We start from the raw sequence: 14664 nt of genomic DNA, 5'->3' as shown, positions 1-14664 counted from the left end.
AACATTTATTATTATCATCATCATCATTTAAAACAGTTGAGTACTTTTTTTTAGGATTCCTTGATGAATATAATGATCCAAAATTAGCTGAAATTAAAAGCTTGTGTAACATTATACACTATACCATTCAAAAGCTTGGAGTCAGTATAATGTTTTTTTGTTTTTGTTTTTTTTTTTTTGGAAAATAAATTATAGAAATTAATACTTTTATTTAGCAAGGATGCTTTAAATTGATCAAAAGTCATGATAAATACGTTTATAATGTTACAAAAGATTTCCATCTCAGATAAATGCTGTTCTTCTGAACTTTTTATTCCTGAATTTTTTTTTATTCAGCTGTTTTCAACATAATAATAATAATAATAATAATAGATGTTTTTTTAGCAGAATGTTAGAATGATTTCTGAAGGATCATGTGACTGGATTAATGATGCTAAAAATTCAGCTTTGAAATCACAGGACTAAATTACATTTTAAAATATGTTCAAAAGTAAAACTATTTCACATTTTTTAAATTTTTTGACTTCTTTAAAAAACATGAAAAATTGTACCGTTCAAAAACTTTTGACTGATAGTGTGTATGTTTTATATTTTAATATATTTTCAAATGTAATTTATTCCTGTGATGGTATTGTTGATTTTTAAGCAGTTATTACTCCAATCTTCAGTGTCACATGATCCTTCAGAAAACATTCTGATATGCTGATTTGGTGCCCAAGAAACATTTTTTATTATTGTCACTGTTGAAAACGGTTGTGTTGCTTAATATTTTTTACACATAAAATGTGCTCCTTTTTTCTGGATACTTTGATGAACATTATAACATTATTTGTAACATCATACATGTCTTTACTGTCATTTTTGATCCATGTGTCCTTGCTGGATATAAGTATTAATTAAAAAAAAAAAAACTGACCTAAATCTTTTGAAGTGTAGTGTATATTGCTTTTGTCGCCATTTTATAAAAGCTGTAAGTTACAAGATGCCATACATTACAGTAATTATTTACCACGGTTAAGTGATGTCAAATGCAATGGTAAAATGACTGTAAAATGACCAACCCGTGACTTTTTTAATTAAATGAGCAGCAGTTCAGTAATCACCCTGATCTTAGACTGATCTTCTCATAGTGAAGTCGCACAAGGCTTGTCCTGAATTCTGAATCTTTACCCAGAGCCATCTGTATATGTTTAGCCTGTGTATCTGTTTGTTTTCTTGCCGCTCTACAGAGACCTCAGCAGAAACCAGATCAAGTTCATCCACAGAGATGCTTTCCTTTCTCTCAGCGCTCTCACCAACCTGTGAGTGTTCAGTCATAGAGTCTGCTCTCATAATTATTCACATTTATTGCATTTTAGTGGAAAAACTGCTGGGGAATTGAAAATATAATTGGGATGATTTAATTTATCAAACATTGCTGTTTAATTACTTAAAGATATCAAAAATACTTTGATGTCGTTTCTCGCCAGAGCGCCTCTGATTAAACAACAAAACCATACGGGGCTTCCTTGTGTATGTGTGTGTGCATGAATATAATTGCCTTTTTTCCATCATGCCATTAGGGATCTCAGTCTGAACTCCCTAGCCAGCGTTCCTACCGCAGGACTGAGTGCACTGAACCAGCTGAAACTGACTGGAAACGTGGAGCTGAGGAACGGCCTAATGTCTAAGAGTCTGCCTAAACTCAGGTTAGAGCTCTTCACAGCCCTTTTCATGAGCCGTGACTGATTACAGGTCATTAAGGTTGCTCCGGTGTCCCAGTTCAGTTTATATGAATAATGACGTGACGTCCCAACCTTCACCCGTACTCTGTAATCACACTCACAGTGCACTCAAGAAATCAGAGAGACCTTGAGCCTTTCTTTGATCAAAACCCAGATAATTAGTAACTCTTCGAGTCTTCCAAAGCAGTTTTTCTCTCTCTCGCTCACTCTGGCTCTATGTCCCCACAGGTCCATAACGGTTCCCTATGCCTACCAGTGTTGTGCTTTTGTGGCTTGTGATAGTGCAGTTAACTCAGCGGAGGATGACGAGCGGAGAAATGCATTTGGTATGACTTTTTGGTGTGCACTATAATGCAGTTAAGCTCAGCAGCATGCTGCTTTGGTGTTTGTGGCCACATGTGATTGAATGAAGTGGTCTGGCTGTATTTGTCGGTGGTATTATGTTTCTCTTAGTTGACATGCATATAAATATATATGATAGGTGGTGAGGAGGAGATGGAACGGATTCCTCTGGTCATGCACTGCTCACCATCACCGGGTAAATATGAAAAAAATCTCTTCTTTTGCTATAACCAGAGAACTCTGGGTAATGTAATGTCACAAGATAATAAGAAAGCACAATGTATCTGTACCATACTATGCTTTGTTAAAGCATAGTTAATTGGTATCAGACAAGTTTATTCAGTTTTTCGGCTATTAGATTCAAATAATGACCTGCTTATATTTTTATCTCATAATATTTTCTGTGCATCCATACTGTATCATTCAAAAGTTTGGGGTCAGTAAGATTTGTTGTTGTTGTTTTGGAAAGAAATTAATACTTTTATTCAGCAAGGACAAGTTAAATCGATCAAGGACATGTTGAATTGATTGAAAGTAACAGTGAAGACATTTATGTGACACTGAAGACTGGAGTGGCTGCTGAAATTTCAGTGTTGCCTTCACAGAAATAAATGAAAATGATAAAATTATAATTGCATTATATAATATTATGGCTTCCAGTCAATAATCATTTTTTTGAATTGAATTAATTACCTGATGTTGATTAGATTAATTAATCGCAAAATAAATTTGACTGAAAATACCCGCAAAAGAGTTGAAATATTTAAAATACTTAAAGCTATTTTTGTGTTAATAGTTGACAAAGTATCAAGTAGACATTACAAATTGTAAAAATTCTTTTTTTTTAATGAAATTATACTCTAAATAAGAAACTAAATCTGCCAGCAGGTCGTGGTAAATGTCTTTATGAGTCATTCTTTTATTTATTCGATTCGTTCAAATGGCTGATTCATTCAGGAATGAAGTAAGTGGCTCTCTTTATAAATGGGCTTTTGAATCATTGGTTCATGCGATTCGTTCAAAATGAAAAAATTCAGAAACTTTTTATTTACTGAACGGATAAAAATCACATTTATGCTTGTGATAGATTGGGACAATATCAGCACTTGTATCATATTGCTCTTGCTACCTGTGTGATATTGTGTGATATGTGATATATATAAATATGAGACAAAACACATACACAACACATAGACAAACACATTTTTTGCACCAATATCTTGAATTTTACGGCATAACTGCTTTTGTCATATGAAATATAAGCTGATGTACAGGTCTGGGGGCGGGGCCAGTGTGTTAACTGCGTAAAATATTTTAATCATGTTATTTTTTCATAACTAATTAATTAACGTGTTAAACTGACAGCCCTAATTAATATTGATTATTGTATTTATTCATTATGTTAATAATTATTATAACATAATGATATTATGACAGTACAATATTATTATTTACAAATTTTATTCATATTAAAATTTAATTAATTTATACAAATATTTTACATTTTAATGGATTTTTGATCAAATAAATCATAATTGACTTTAGAATTAACCCCAAACTTTTGAATGGAAGTTACACAAAAATTTTTCATAGTTTCTCTATTTTTAAGATCAAGAAATATGGAATTAGCCTCTTATGCACCTCTCATACTTTAGTTTGATTTATCTCGGTGTATCTTTTTCATCTTTCAGGGGCATTTAAACCTTGTGAACACTTGTTGGGAAGCTGGATGATCCGATTGACCGTGTGGTTCATCTGCCTGGTGGCGCTCCTCTTCAATTGCCTGGTCCTTGCAGCCACCTTCTCCCCACGCACCTCCCCTCTCTCTCCGGCCCGCATCCTGGTGGCTCTCCTGGCCTCTGCCAACCTGCTGACAGGAGTTTACGTGGCAGCACTGACACTCCTGGACGCGGTCACCTGGGGCTCATTTGCTGAGTACGGCGTGTGGTGGGAAACAGGCGCTGGGTGTCAGGTTGTGGGCTTCCTCGCTGTGTTTTCCTCCGAGTGGGCCGTCCTGCTGCTTGCTTTAGCTGCTGTGGAGCGTTGCTTGGCTGTGAGAGCTCTAATGGGAAAAGCGGGAGCTCTGAGGTCCAGTGGAGAAAGGAGAGAACGACGAAGGAGGTTCGGGATCGCAGCGCTCCTGTTGGGATTGGTATCTGTCGCGGCGGCCTGCCTCAGTCTGTATCACGGATCAGCCATGGACTCTCCTCTCTGCCTGCCCTTCTCCGGAGGTCCCGGATCAGGCCTGGGGTTCACAGTGGCCCTGGTGCTAATGAACACACTGGCGTACCTACTGAGTGCGGTGGTCTATACACGGTTGTACTGCAGGTTGGGCCGTGCCCAGCTGGCTGACCCCGAGCAGGCCGGGTCTGTGCGGCACATCGCCTGGCTTATCTTCACCAACTGCATCTTCTTCTGTCCGGTGGCGGCTTTCTCTTTCGCTCCCCTACTGGCCGGAACCAGTAATGCAGTGGGCGGACCAGAGATGGCCAAATCCGTGACGCTCATATTCTTTCCCCTCTCTGCCTGCTTGAACCCCGTGCTCTACGTCTGCTTCAGTCCCTCCTTCAGATACGACTGGCTTCGTCTTAGAGGACGAGGAAGGGCCGGAGGTTGTAGCGGGCTGCAGGTTGCCAAAGGGACGGTAGCAGGGGGTTCAGCAGCATCCGACGACGGCGAAGGCCTGTCTAACGACTGCGGGATGTACACAAAGCTCCACGGCGACGCTCGGGGAATGTGCGAACACTGTGACGCCGCCCTTCACATCAGCACGTCTTCCTCGTCCGATTCTTCCTCTTCCTCAGCCTGCAGACATTTAGTAAAGTCCCACAGCTGTCCTGCCTTGATGGCAAACGGGCCCCAGTGCTTGAGCTCAGAGGGGTACTGGCCCGACACCGGGACGTTTTCAGCTCAGTCGGAATATGGAGATGAGGGCGATTCATTTGTGTCGGACAGTTCGGAGCAGGTGCAGGCATGCGGCCGGGCGTGTTTCTGTCAAAGCCGTGGCCTCCCTTTAGTACACTACTCTTATAACATCCCCCGCCTGACAGACTGAGCTCACAGCCCCGAGCGCTCACACACTCACTTCCTCACACAGTCCTCCAGGGTGTGGAGTGTCCCTGCTCCTCAAGGACAGAGAACAGGGAGGGGCTGGACACATGGCTGCAGAGCCGTGGAAACGCAAACAGACCGGAAGCACTTTCTCTCTTTTCACACTTGTGTGTGTGTGTGTATGTGTGTATGAGTGAATGTAGACGGAATCCATGAAAAGGGAATCTGACAATACGGAAAGACTCACTGAGCCAAATGTTGTCAGCAAACAACACGTCTTGTTTTCTGTTTCCTGTCCCCCTCAGCCAAATTCGGTTGCATTGGCACCCAGGGCTGATTGACGGTTGACGGACAGTGATCTTATCTCCTAGTGCCTGCCTTCAGTTTGAAAGAGAGTAGAACTTGTCTGTTTATTTTCCTGGGGCATTTTTAAAACAGAAAAATATATTTTCCCTTCTTATTCTTACAAACGTTTGTCCTTTTGATTTAAAGCAGGGATATATGTGCCATTGTTTTTAGTGATGTTGATTCTTTTTCTCTTATTCCTTGTCGTCGTAAATCCTGACTGTGGCGGGGGATCCCGTTCTATGTAGCAAAGTTCCTCCTTATACTGGAGTTCCAGTATGCCGATGAGAATGTAATCTACGAGTTTATGTTCACGCTGTCTTGTGTTCCCTCACTTTTTCTCGGAGTATGTTCACGGTGGTCCTTATGTTTGAAAAGCATTCATTCCTTTCTTGTTTATCATAAAAGTGATCTTAAAATCACAATCCTCTCCTTCAGCTAACTGAGTGAACCAGTAAAGCCAGTACAGAACTGTTTATTAAAAGAAATTGTCTTTAATTTATGTTCTACAATGACATTTGGATGTCTTGACCAGAGCGCTTCCTTAATCACTAGAAAGTTTCTAATAATTTATTGTAAGACATGGAATTGCTTTGATGAACGAATGGCAAACTACACTTATCTTATTCTGCTATTATTCCTGACGTCAATGTTACTAGATCATTTCAGTAAGTATTTTGTACACTTGGTAGAGTAAAAAAGGGTTTTCATATTAGAGCTTCTTCCTGTCCAAATAATCTGACTTTACATATTACTATCACTCTAAAAAATGCTGGGTTAAAAACAATCCAGCGCTGGGTGAAATATGGACAAACCCAGCAACTGGGTTGTTTGGACCGAGCCGTTGGGTTAAATGTTTAATCAAAGCTTCTGGGTAGTAACCCAACCGCTGGGTCAAAACAACCCAAGCTGGGTTTGTCCATATTTTGCCCAGCGCTGGGTTGTATTTAACCCAACATTTTTTAGAATCTATAAAACACACAAAAAAGGGATGCGCCAGTATTATTATTTTAAGTTGGCTAATATAAATATTTATACTTTTACATCTAAATAAATTAAAATAAAACACTAAAAATGAAAATCATTTGTTTTATAATCGACAGCTGAATTTAAGGTTTAAACATTGTAATGCAACATTTTGAGTTATTAGTGTTTTTAAAGATAAACTTTAAAGGGATAGTTCACCCAAAAATGAAAATTCTGTCAATATTTACTCACCCTCATGTCGTCCAAACCCGTAAGACCTTCGTTCATCTTCGGAACACAAATTAAGATATTTCTGATTAAATTCTATGTCAGAAACTTACTGCAGATGGAGGCTAAAGTAATCTAAATATAAAAATAGGAAGAAGAGCATGCACAAATAAATATCCAATATTGTTCAATCCTATTTTAATACAATTAAAAAATCTTCAATGTTGTGCATCCTTAAAAGCTGACATTACGTGCAAATATTTAAAACCTTTCCTTATGAAAACCCTTTTTTCACTTTACACTTTCACATCCAGTAGCACTCTCATTTGATCAGCTGTATGATATATTAATGTTCAAGCTGCCAGTAAGCTAAGTCACGTGGGATGGACAATGGGACCAAAGTGTGTCTTTGTGTTCAGGAGTACAGAACAACGTTTCATCATCATGATTCCATTTGTACACCTTTGTCCATGTATGTTCAGGAATTCAAGTGAAAAGAAATGTGTGTTTGTTTGCCTTAGATACCGAATGTCAACACCTTCCTTTGGTCTTCTAATATGTTTGCAAAGTGGATGCCATTATGCCAGTCATATAAGCTCTGGCATCAACTGACAAGCCTTGCAGGTCGTAGCTAATAGAACTGACAGAATTCCAAACCATGTGTCTATGCATGTGTGTGTGTGTGTGTGAGACAAATCTGAATGTGTGTATGCAAGAGAGACGTTTAGAGATGTGTGTTGTAAATTATTTTTGTAGGACACGTCTAATCAAAAAATGGGATGCATTGTCTAACTGTGGAAGCTACCTCTTCAACCGTAGCGGCTGCCAGTAGTGAGTAGTACATGTGGTTACGTTTTCATGTTTATTTTGTTGGAATGATTGCTTGCGCTGTAAATACATCTAGTTGTACGTTCTCACTGAATGAGTCACGCGTTAGTTTGTACTGGGAGAAAATGACATACTGTATACAGACATTTTTGTAAACCAAACTATATAAACTGATTCGCTTTAAAGACGGGAGTGCTTGTCCTTTGTTATTAAGTTTCCCTCTTGATAGTTTATTCCCTTTTGCTTGACGAGTTGCATCTGCTTTTTATTCCAGTGGAGCTGAAAGGTTCTGACACTGTTCATTAAAATAGCTTTAGTCTCATTGATAGATTTAACGTTTTAAACTTGCAGTATTATGACTGTCATCCTAAACAGGCTCATCATCTTTATACAACTAACTGCAGCTCCTAAAACCTCACCTTCATGTCATAACATTGCACACTAGCGCTCTCATGCAAAAACAGCAGCTATCTTCAATACGAAAACGTTTCATGTGGTTAATGCAGTAATTATTTTTTTAACCTGCCCTGCCGTTTAAACACTTGACGAGATTAGTGATTCAATTAACGGAGCATTAGTACGTTTTTCAAAAGGAGAGCGTCTACAAAACAATCGCCTGCTCAACCCATGGGAGTTATATCTGTTCCCTAAAAGGAAAAAACATCACAGCCGGTGCAGTGGAAAACGGCTACGCCAATCAAACAGGCAGGGCTGGGGAGTGTGGAACCACCAGACGCTGCCAGAAGGCATAGGGAGGGATTCTTAATAAAGGCCAGTCGATTCTTCTCTTTTTTCCTCCTCCTAATTTTCCTGTTATCAGTCTCCCGATGCTTAACTGGAGGGGCGGAATAAGAGAATTTCAAGTAGACCCCCTGGAGCTCATCGTCGAGTTGCGAAAACATCTCAGTGGGAATCTTTCCTAAGGTGGCCGTAATTGTACCAACCACTTAAGCGTGAACGCTTTGTGCAATAAACCTTATTACAGTCACGCTGGTTAACACTTGATAAACTGCCATCTTTCTCCAAACGTATGCAATATTAGTTGCGCCGCAGACTAAACCTCCTCGACTGAAGATTCTGAAGGCTGATCTTCTTCTACCAGACTTACAGTTTGGTGTTTGAGGAGATCTATGGTGCTCACTGCAGACCTCACTGCATGTGCTGAATGGATAGCTTTGATTAGGCTGGAGTGAGAAAGAGTAGCCTGCCAGGATTTGTTATTACCTTAATGTTTCTGGTGATAGACTAAAACCATCCAGGCTGAGAAAAAGACTCATTACTAAGACTAATATCTCCGTCAGTACTAAATATACGGCTTGTGACAGCCAATTCAACATGTAATTAGTGATTCTGACACGAGGGAGGCCTCATATGCTCCGGTTGGCCGTGGCTTGTACCTGCCTCTAGATGGCAGTGCCGTTCAGCTGGTTTACAGCGGTGACGCTTTCTCGTCTCCGTGCTACTTCAGCTTTACATTAAACGCAGGAGATTTTCCCCAGCTGCTGACAGCCTCTGCTCTTTCGAAATGTCCTCCTGTAACCTTCATATGTAAGTGCACACTGCATATGGACCTGCTTAGCCATCACATTAGCCTAGCAGCGAAACCACCTGCTAGCATATCAACTTGAGGTGGGCTAATGTGAAGCGCCCACTTTTAGACGTATTAACATTGTTGCATTAGCATAAATGTTTAAAAAAAGCCACCGTCTAGCTTCAAGAGTCATGTAAATGTGCTCCAGATTGTTTATTTCTGTCGTCTCCAGTATTTATTTTACTATTTCCAATATGTGGTACTGCTGAAGCAATCAATCTGCCGTATAAAGATGTATGACATTGCCATTTTATAAAGTATTTAGTCTCCAGAAGGGTTGCTATGGTGATACTATGAACTGGAAAGGCTAATATAGCTTTACCTGTTCTCTCGGATCCATATTCAGTTTACGGTTTTAAAAATTACAGTACTTACTGTACCTAATGATCTAGTGTTCATACTCATTTAAGTGAGATTAGGTATCTCAGTTGAGAGGTCTGTGACAGATGTTTTCATACTGGAATTTATTCATGTTTTACACATAATCTGTTTATCAGATATCTGTTGTGCCACGCAGACCGGAAAGCTTGAATCATTAAGAAAGTATGGAGAAAGGCCCAAACTGAGCCGTCAGTTCTGCAATTTAGTGAGCTGGAAATCTCCAAGCCTTTAAATTAGGCTTCCTTCACCATGTGCAGAATTTTACAAGGTTTCATTAAACAGAGTCATTAGCACATAAAAGTCATTCAGAGCGCAGTGCCGACGGAGCAGCTGAGCCACAAATCTCTCCTAGTGCAGTTTCCGGATAAAGGACAAACTGGGAGGGAGTGACGCTGGACCGGAACCATGGAAAAGAGAAAGTAGCTAAAAGGGAAAAAAACAAAACAAAAAAAACATCATTGGCTTTCAGGATGTTGATTCTTTCTGGCATGAAATGAATAAGCAAGGGTATCAGTAGAGCTGTCCATCTGGACCTGGAAGAGACAACGTAGGCTGAGTTTGTCAAGAAACTTAAGCTGTTAAAAATAAACCCCCCTCAGTCTGTCGGCTACGAATTCAGTCAGCTGTGGCACACAGTTGAAAATCTCATACGCCAAATATAGTTCCACCTTACCTTCCACCCCACCTTTAACCCACAAACACTGTACAAATGTAATATAATATGTGTTATTTTAGTATTGTTTATATACTATTGTTAGCATTTATATTTTGAATTAGCTTTGTTTATTTTCAGTTCGTGTATGTTTTCAGATTTCAGTTTTAGTAATTTTGATATGCTTTGGCATTTAGATTTTTTTATATTTCTGTTTAGCTTTAATTAATTTTATTTCAGTAATTGTAGTACTTCCGCCTATTTTATTTCAGTTAGTCATTTCTGATTTTGTGTCACCTTGTAATTTTTTCATTTCTTTTCCTTGTAATTTTTATTTTTATTAAGTTTTTTTTTTTTGTTTTTTTGGTTTGTTGAAATTTATATTTTAAATTTATATACTTAAGCAAACAGTTTTTAATGGCTTTACTTTTAGTTTAACAATAACAACACATACTGTACACTACCAGTCAAAAGTTTTTGGACAGTAAGTTTAAAGAAGTCTTTTCTGCTCAACAGGCCTGTATTTATTTGACCCAAACAGCAAAAGAAGTAATATTGTGAAATGCTTTTACAATTTAAAATAACTGCGTCTTATTTGAATATATTTTAAAATCGTAATTTATTCCTGTGATCAAAGCAAAATTTTCACCATCATTACTCCAGTCTTTAGTGTCACATGATCCTTCAGAAATTATTCTAATATGCAGATTTGCTGTTCAAGAAACATTTATTGTTATTATTGTTATTTAAAACTGCTGAGGACATTTTTTCAGGATTCTTTGATAAAAAGAAGATCCAAAGATCAGCATTTATCTGAAATAAAAAGCTTTTGAACCCATACACACTATACCCTTCAAAAGCTGGGAGTCAGTTTGATATTTTTTATTTATTTTTTATAACATTTATACTGTTAAAAAAGAATTTTATTTCAGATAAATGCTGTTCTTTATATTCATCAAAGAAGCCTGAAAAAAATTCTACTCAGCTGTTTTCAACATAATAATCAAATCAGAATATTAGAATGATTTCTGAAGGATCATGTGACTGGAGTAATGATGCTAAAAAATGTAGCTTTAAAATCACAGGAATAAATTACATTTTAAAATATGTTCAAATAGGAAACAGTAAGTTTTGCAATTTCACTGCTTTTGCTGTACTTTGGATCAAATAAATTCATGAGACTTTTTAAAAAAACACTAAAAATCCTACTGTCCAAAAACTTTTGACACTAGTGTGATGTAATTCAAATAAAACTAATATATTCCAAATAAATAAAGTAAAAAACAAATAAACCAAACATCAGTCGTAGTATCATCATCTTACTTTAAAGGATAAAAAACAAACAAGACAATCTGTCCAATCTGTTTGGCTGCATTAAATATTTTTTTAAATAACCAGTTGCTTAACGACTGCTTAGATATGCTGCCCAGAATCTAAGCAGTTACTCACACGCCTATTGGATGCTGACATGCTTGAAATAATTTGGAGCGAAAATTAGTATGAAGGTCGGTCTCCTCTCCACCAACAAAGTCAATGCATAACCACTAGAACACATTTGTATATATATTTATACATTGTATATATATTTATACACACTATGGCTTTACGATTGTTTGCTGAATGGAGCCAAGTGTGTTTACTCAAAGTTTAGCATAAATACAGTCAGACAGCATGTAAACTGCGAGTTAGTTCCGGTTGAATTTTAATGTCACCACTGTACCAATCTTTCAATACAAAGTTGGCATGATTTCTCTCCACTCAAGAGGCTGCTAATAGCACAGTTCATCTCCCCATGGCCTTGTCTGTGGTATCTCTGACAACACACTCTGCTCATATCAGCAGACATTATTTGATAAAGGGAGCAAAGGGCACAAATGTGCTGAGGGATTAACGTTCGCTAACATTACAAGGTAATTCACAGTGGCACATCTGCCATCTTGATTGTTTGTACAGAAAGCACACACCTAATCACACTGAGTTGCCCGTTTTCATCTCCCCCTGGCTTTCCTCTCTCAGCGGCTGAAGGTGATCACCGCCTCATTGGGGAACGGCTTCAGCTTAGCCACATCCTGCTTATGCAAGCTTATCTCGCACTGTCAAACATCTCACACAGATGCACCGTGGCAAGGCTCGTTTTTAAGCCCCCGTGTTGATGAGGAAAGCTTATTTTAAAGTATGGGATGTAATGTTTTGCCATTTCAAGTGATATATTTAGCCATATAATTTTACTAGATACTGTATACTACGCTATACTGTAAATAGTAGAGGATGTTGTGCGTAATGTAGGTACAAATACAAATGTACACCTATTGGGAGCTTTTTATACAACTCTCAGATCAACTGATGCTTAATTGTGATTGGCCAATTGTGGCATCCAGTGGTCGAATATTGTAAATGATGTATATTAGACCTGTAACCAAAACCAATGCCCTGAACTAGGGGTGGGAGATATACCAGTAGACGCAATTAATCGGTAGAAATTTGTCAACCGGTAGAGATTTTGGACAATCGTTTCTATCACAGTTACTTGTTCATGTGACTTTGCTGTGGTACGTGGTCACGAAAACGTATTGTTTGCATTCATTTTTAAGCATTGCGGTTTTTAAAAACAAGTGATCTTAAGCTATTGAATTACAATCTGCAGCGAAAGAGAACTTATTTCGCTATATGTGTGTGCAGTCTGAGAGATGTGAGAGTTTCTGAGTGCTGTCACGGGAGTATTGAACTGAGCTATTTATGCTGCTTTATAGGCTTTGAACGGTTAAATACACACACTTTTATGTGTCAACATGCCCATGTTTGCAAGTATCCCCATAAACACAGTAGTTTAGTTCTTAAATGAAAGCAAACAGCTGAGAAAGAAAACACATGTAATGTTATATTGAATGCGGGCAGCTCTTAAAGTGACAGCAGTCTAATGTTCCTGGTGTCATTCATGTTAATCAAACAACAAAAGAAACCATGTACACACTGCAGCTAAATTCGGTTGTCAGTTCACCTTTTACTCCTTAATCATGTTCTGTAGACACATAATTCATTAAAATACGGGAGCTGACTGCTCTTAAGTCATTACTAATCACTAATAAGAAGACATATCTATTTAAGAATATGCATTTAAGAATATACATTTGATTACTTTATGCAATGTATGTAACATTTCTTATTTATTTGTTCTACTGTAGTTTTTTGTCCTGTTGCTTGTAATTAGATTCTTATTCTTATTTAATCGCTGACGCTTGTTTTGTTTTTTTTGTTTTTTTTTTAAATTTAGGCTAATATTGTTTTATACATGACGATACCTGACAAAAATACCATGATACTACTACTAACCCGATACTATGAAAAAAAACAACATTTATGTTATTTTATCTTTGTTATTAATAATAAGAACCTAGATGCAAGTAACAAACTTAAGGACAACTACAATAAAACAAAGACACAAATTAAATAAAGAGGGCCCTACGAAATCTGTTTTATTTTTTTTTTTTTTTTCTAAATTCCCTTTAAATTTTTCTAGACTTTATTTTTTAAGGTTATTTAAAATGTTTATCAAAAAGCATGTCTAATTAATTAAAAACATGAAACTTGCCGAATTTAAAAGCGATTTATTAAAAGTTTAACAAAAAATACTTTTTTTAAGGCCCTATGAAATACATTTATTGTTTTTCTCAAATTCATCTGTTTTACATTAATTTTCTGGATTCTATTTTAATCGTTTCATTACATTTTAATAGTCAAAAGCATGTCTAATGAATTTAGGATAATTAGATTTAATAAAGAATGAATATATTATAGCCTTTTTTTTTTATTATTTCTCTTTATTTCAGAAATACTGTGTTGTGTATTTACAATCTTCTGGTTAAAAAAAAAAAAAATCTGGTAAATATTTTTTCTTGTAAATATTCTTTACATTGTTTTAATAATATTTTTATTGTTAGTAGTAGTACTATCTTTACATTAAGTAATATATTAATATATTTCTGACTGTCAAGTTAAACTGAACTTTTATTTTGACGGGTTGCTGTGAAGACCTTTAGGGTCTTCATTATGTGACGATAGTTTTCCGCAAAAGAAACGGTAAAATGCTCATGTAGTGACATGCGTATGTGTGTAGTAAACAAAACAGCATCTGCGCCATTCACTAACACAGACACGCAGAAATACAGCTCTTATTAAAATGCATTCTTAAAGTACCAGTACTAGTTAAATGCGGAATTGTACCGTTTTTAAAAGCAGGGTCTCGCGATACTTTGTAAGTAGCTATATATCGTGCAACACTGCTATATATATATATATATATATATATATATATATATATATATATATATATATATATATATATATATATATATATGTGTGTGTGTGTGTATATATATGTATGTGTATATATATATATATATATATATAATATAATTAACATTAACTATCTTTCCATCCAAAGATGCAAATTTAAGTTGTGCACAAAACTGGAGTATCGCATAAAATATTTGTATAATAAAGCACCGTTTCCATCCATCAAGTCAAAAATAACAAATTTGTCACTTCATGATAAACTG

The 14664-nt window shown here is 36.9% G+C and overlaps 1 protein-coding gene and 1 long non-coding RNA gene across 2 annotated transcripts in view; both read left to right on the top strand.

The window, feature by feature from the left end:
* The window catches only part of lgr4 (leucine-rich repeat containing G protein-coupled receptor 4), a 59137-nt gene extending 51468 nt beyond the window's left edge, over positions 1-7669 (top strand). Inside the window, exons 15-19 of the mRNA XM_051114984.1 lie at positions 1230-1301; positions 1563-1688; positions 1953-2050; positions 2206-2262; positions 3758-7669. Coding sequence (XP_050970941.1) covers positions 1230-1301; positions 1563-1688; positions 1953-2050; positions 2206-2262; positions 3758-5121 — 1717 coding nt within the window. The 3' untranslated portion in view covers positions 5122-7669. The remainder of the gene's footprint in view (positions 1-1229; positions 1302-1562; positions 1689-1952; positions 2051-2205; positions 2263-3757) is intronic.
* Positions 7670-8897: 1228 nt separating this feature from the next.
* Positions 8898-14664, top strand: part of LOC127168334 (uncharacterized) — a 66968-nt gene continuing 61201 nt past the window's right edge. The window contains exon 1 of the long non-coding RNA XR_007828097.1: positions 8898-9032. This is a non-coding gene — a long non-coding RNA (uncharacterized LOC127168334). The remainder of the gene's footprint in view (positions 9033-14664) is intronic.

Source organism: Labeo rohita, chromosome 7 (genome assembly GCF_022985175.1).
Source record: "Labeo rohita strain BAU-BD-2019 chromosome 7, IGBB_LRoh.1.0, whole genome shotgun sequence".
Taxonomy (NCBI): domain Eukaryota; kingdom Metazoa; phylum Chordata; class Actinopteri; order Cypriniformes; family Cyprinidae; genus Labeo; species Labeo rohita.
This window is presented reverse-complemented; position numbering and strand designations above follow the sequence as displayed.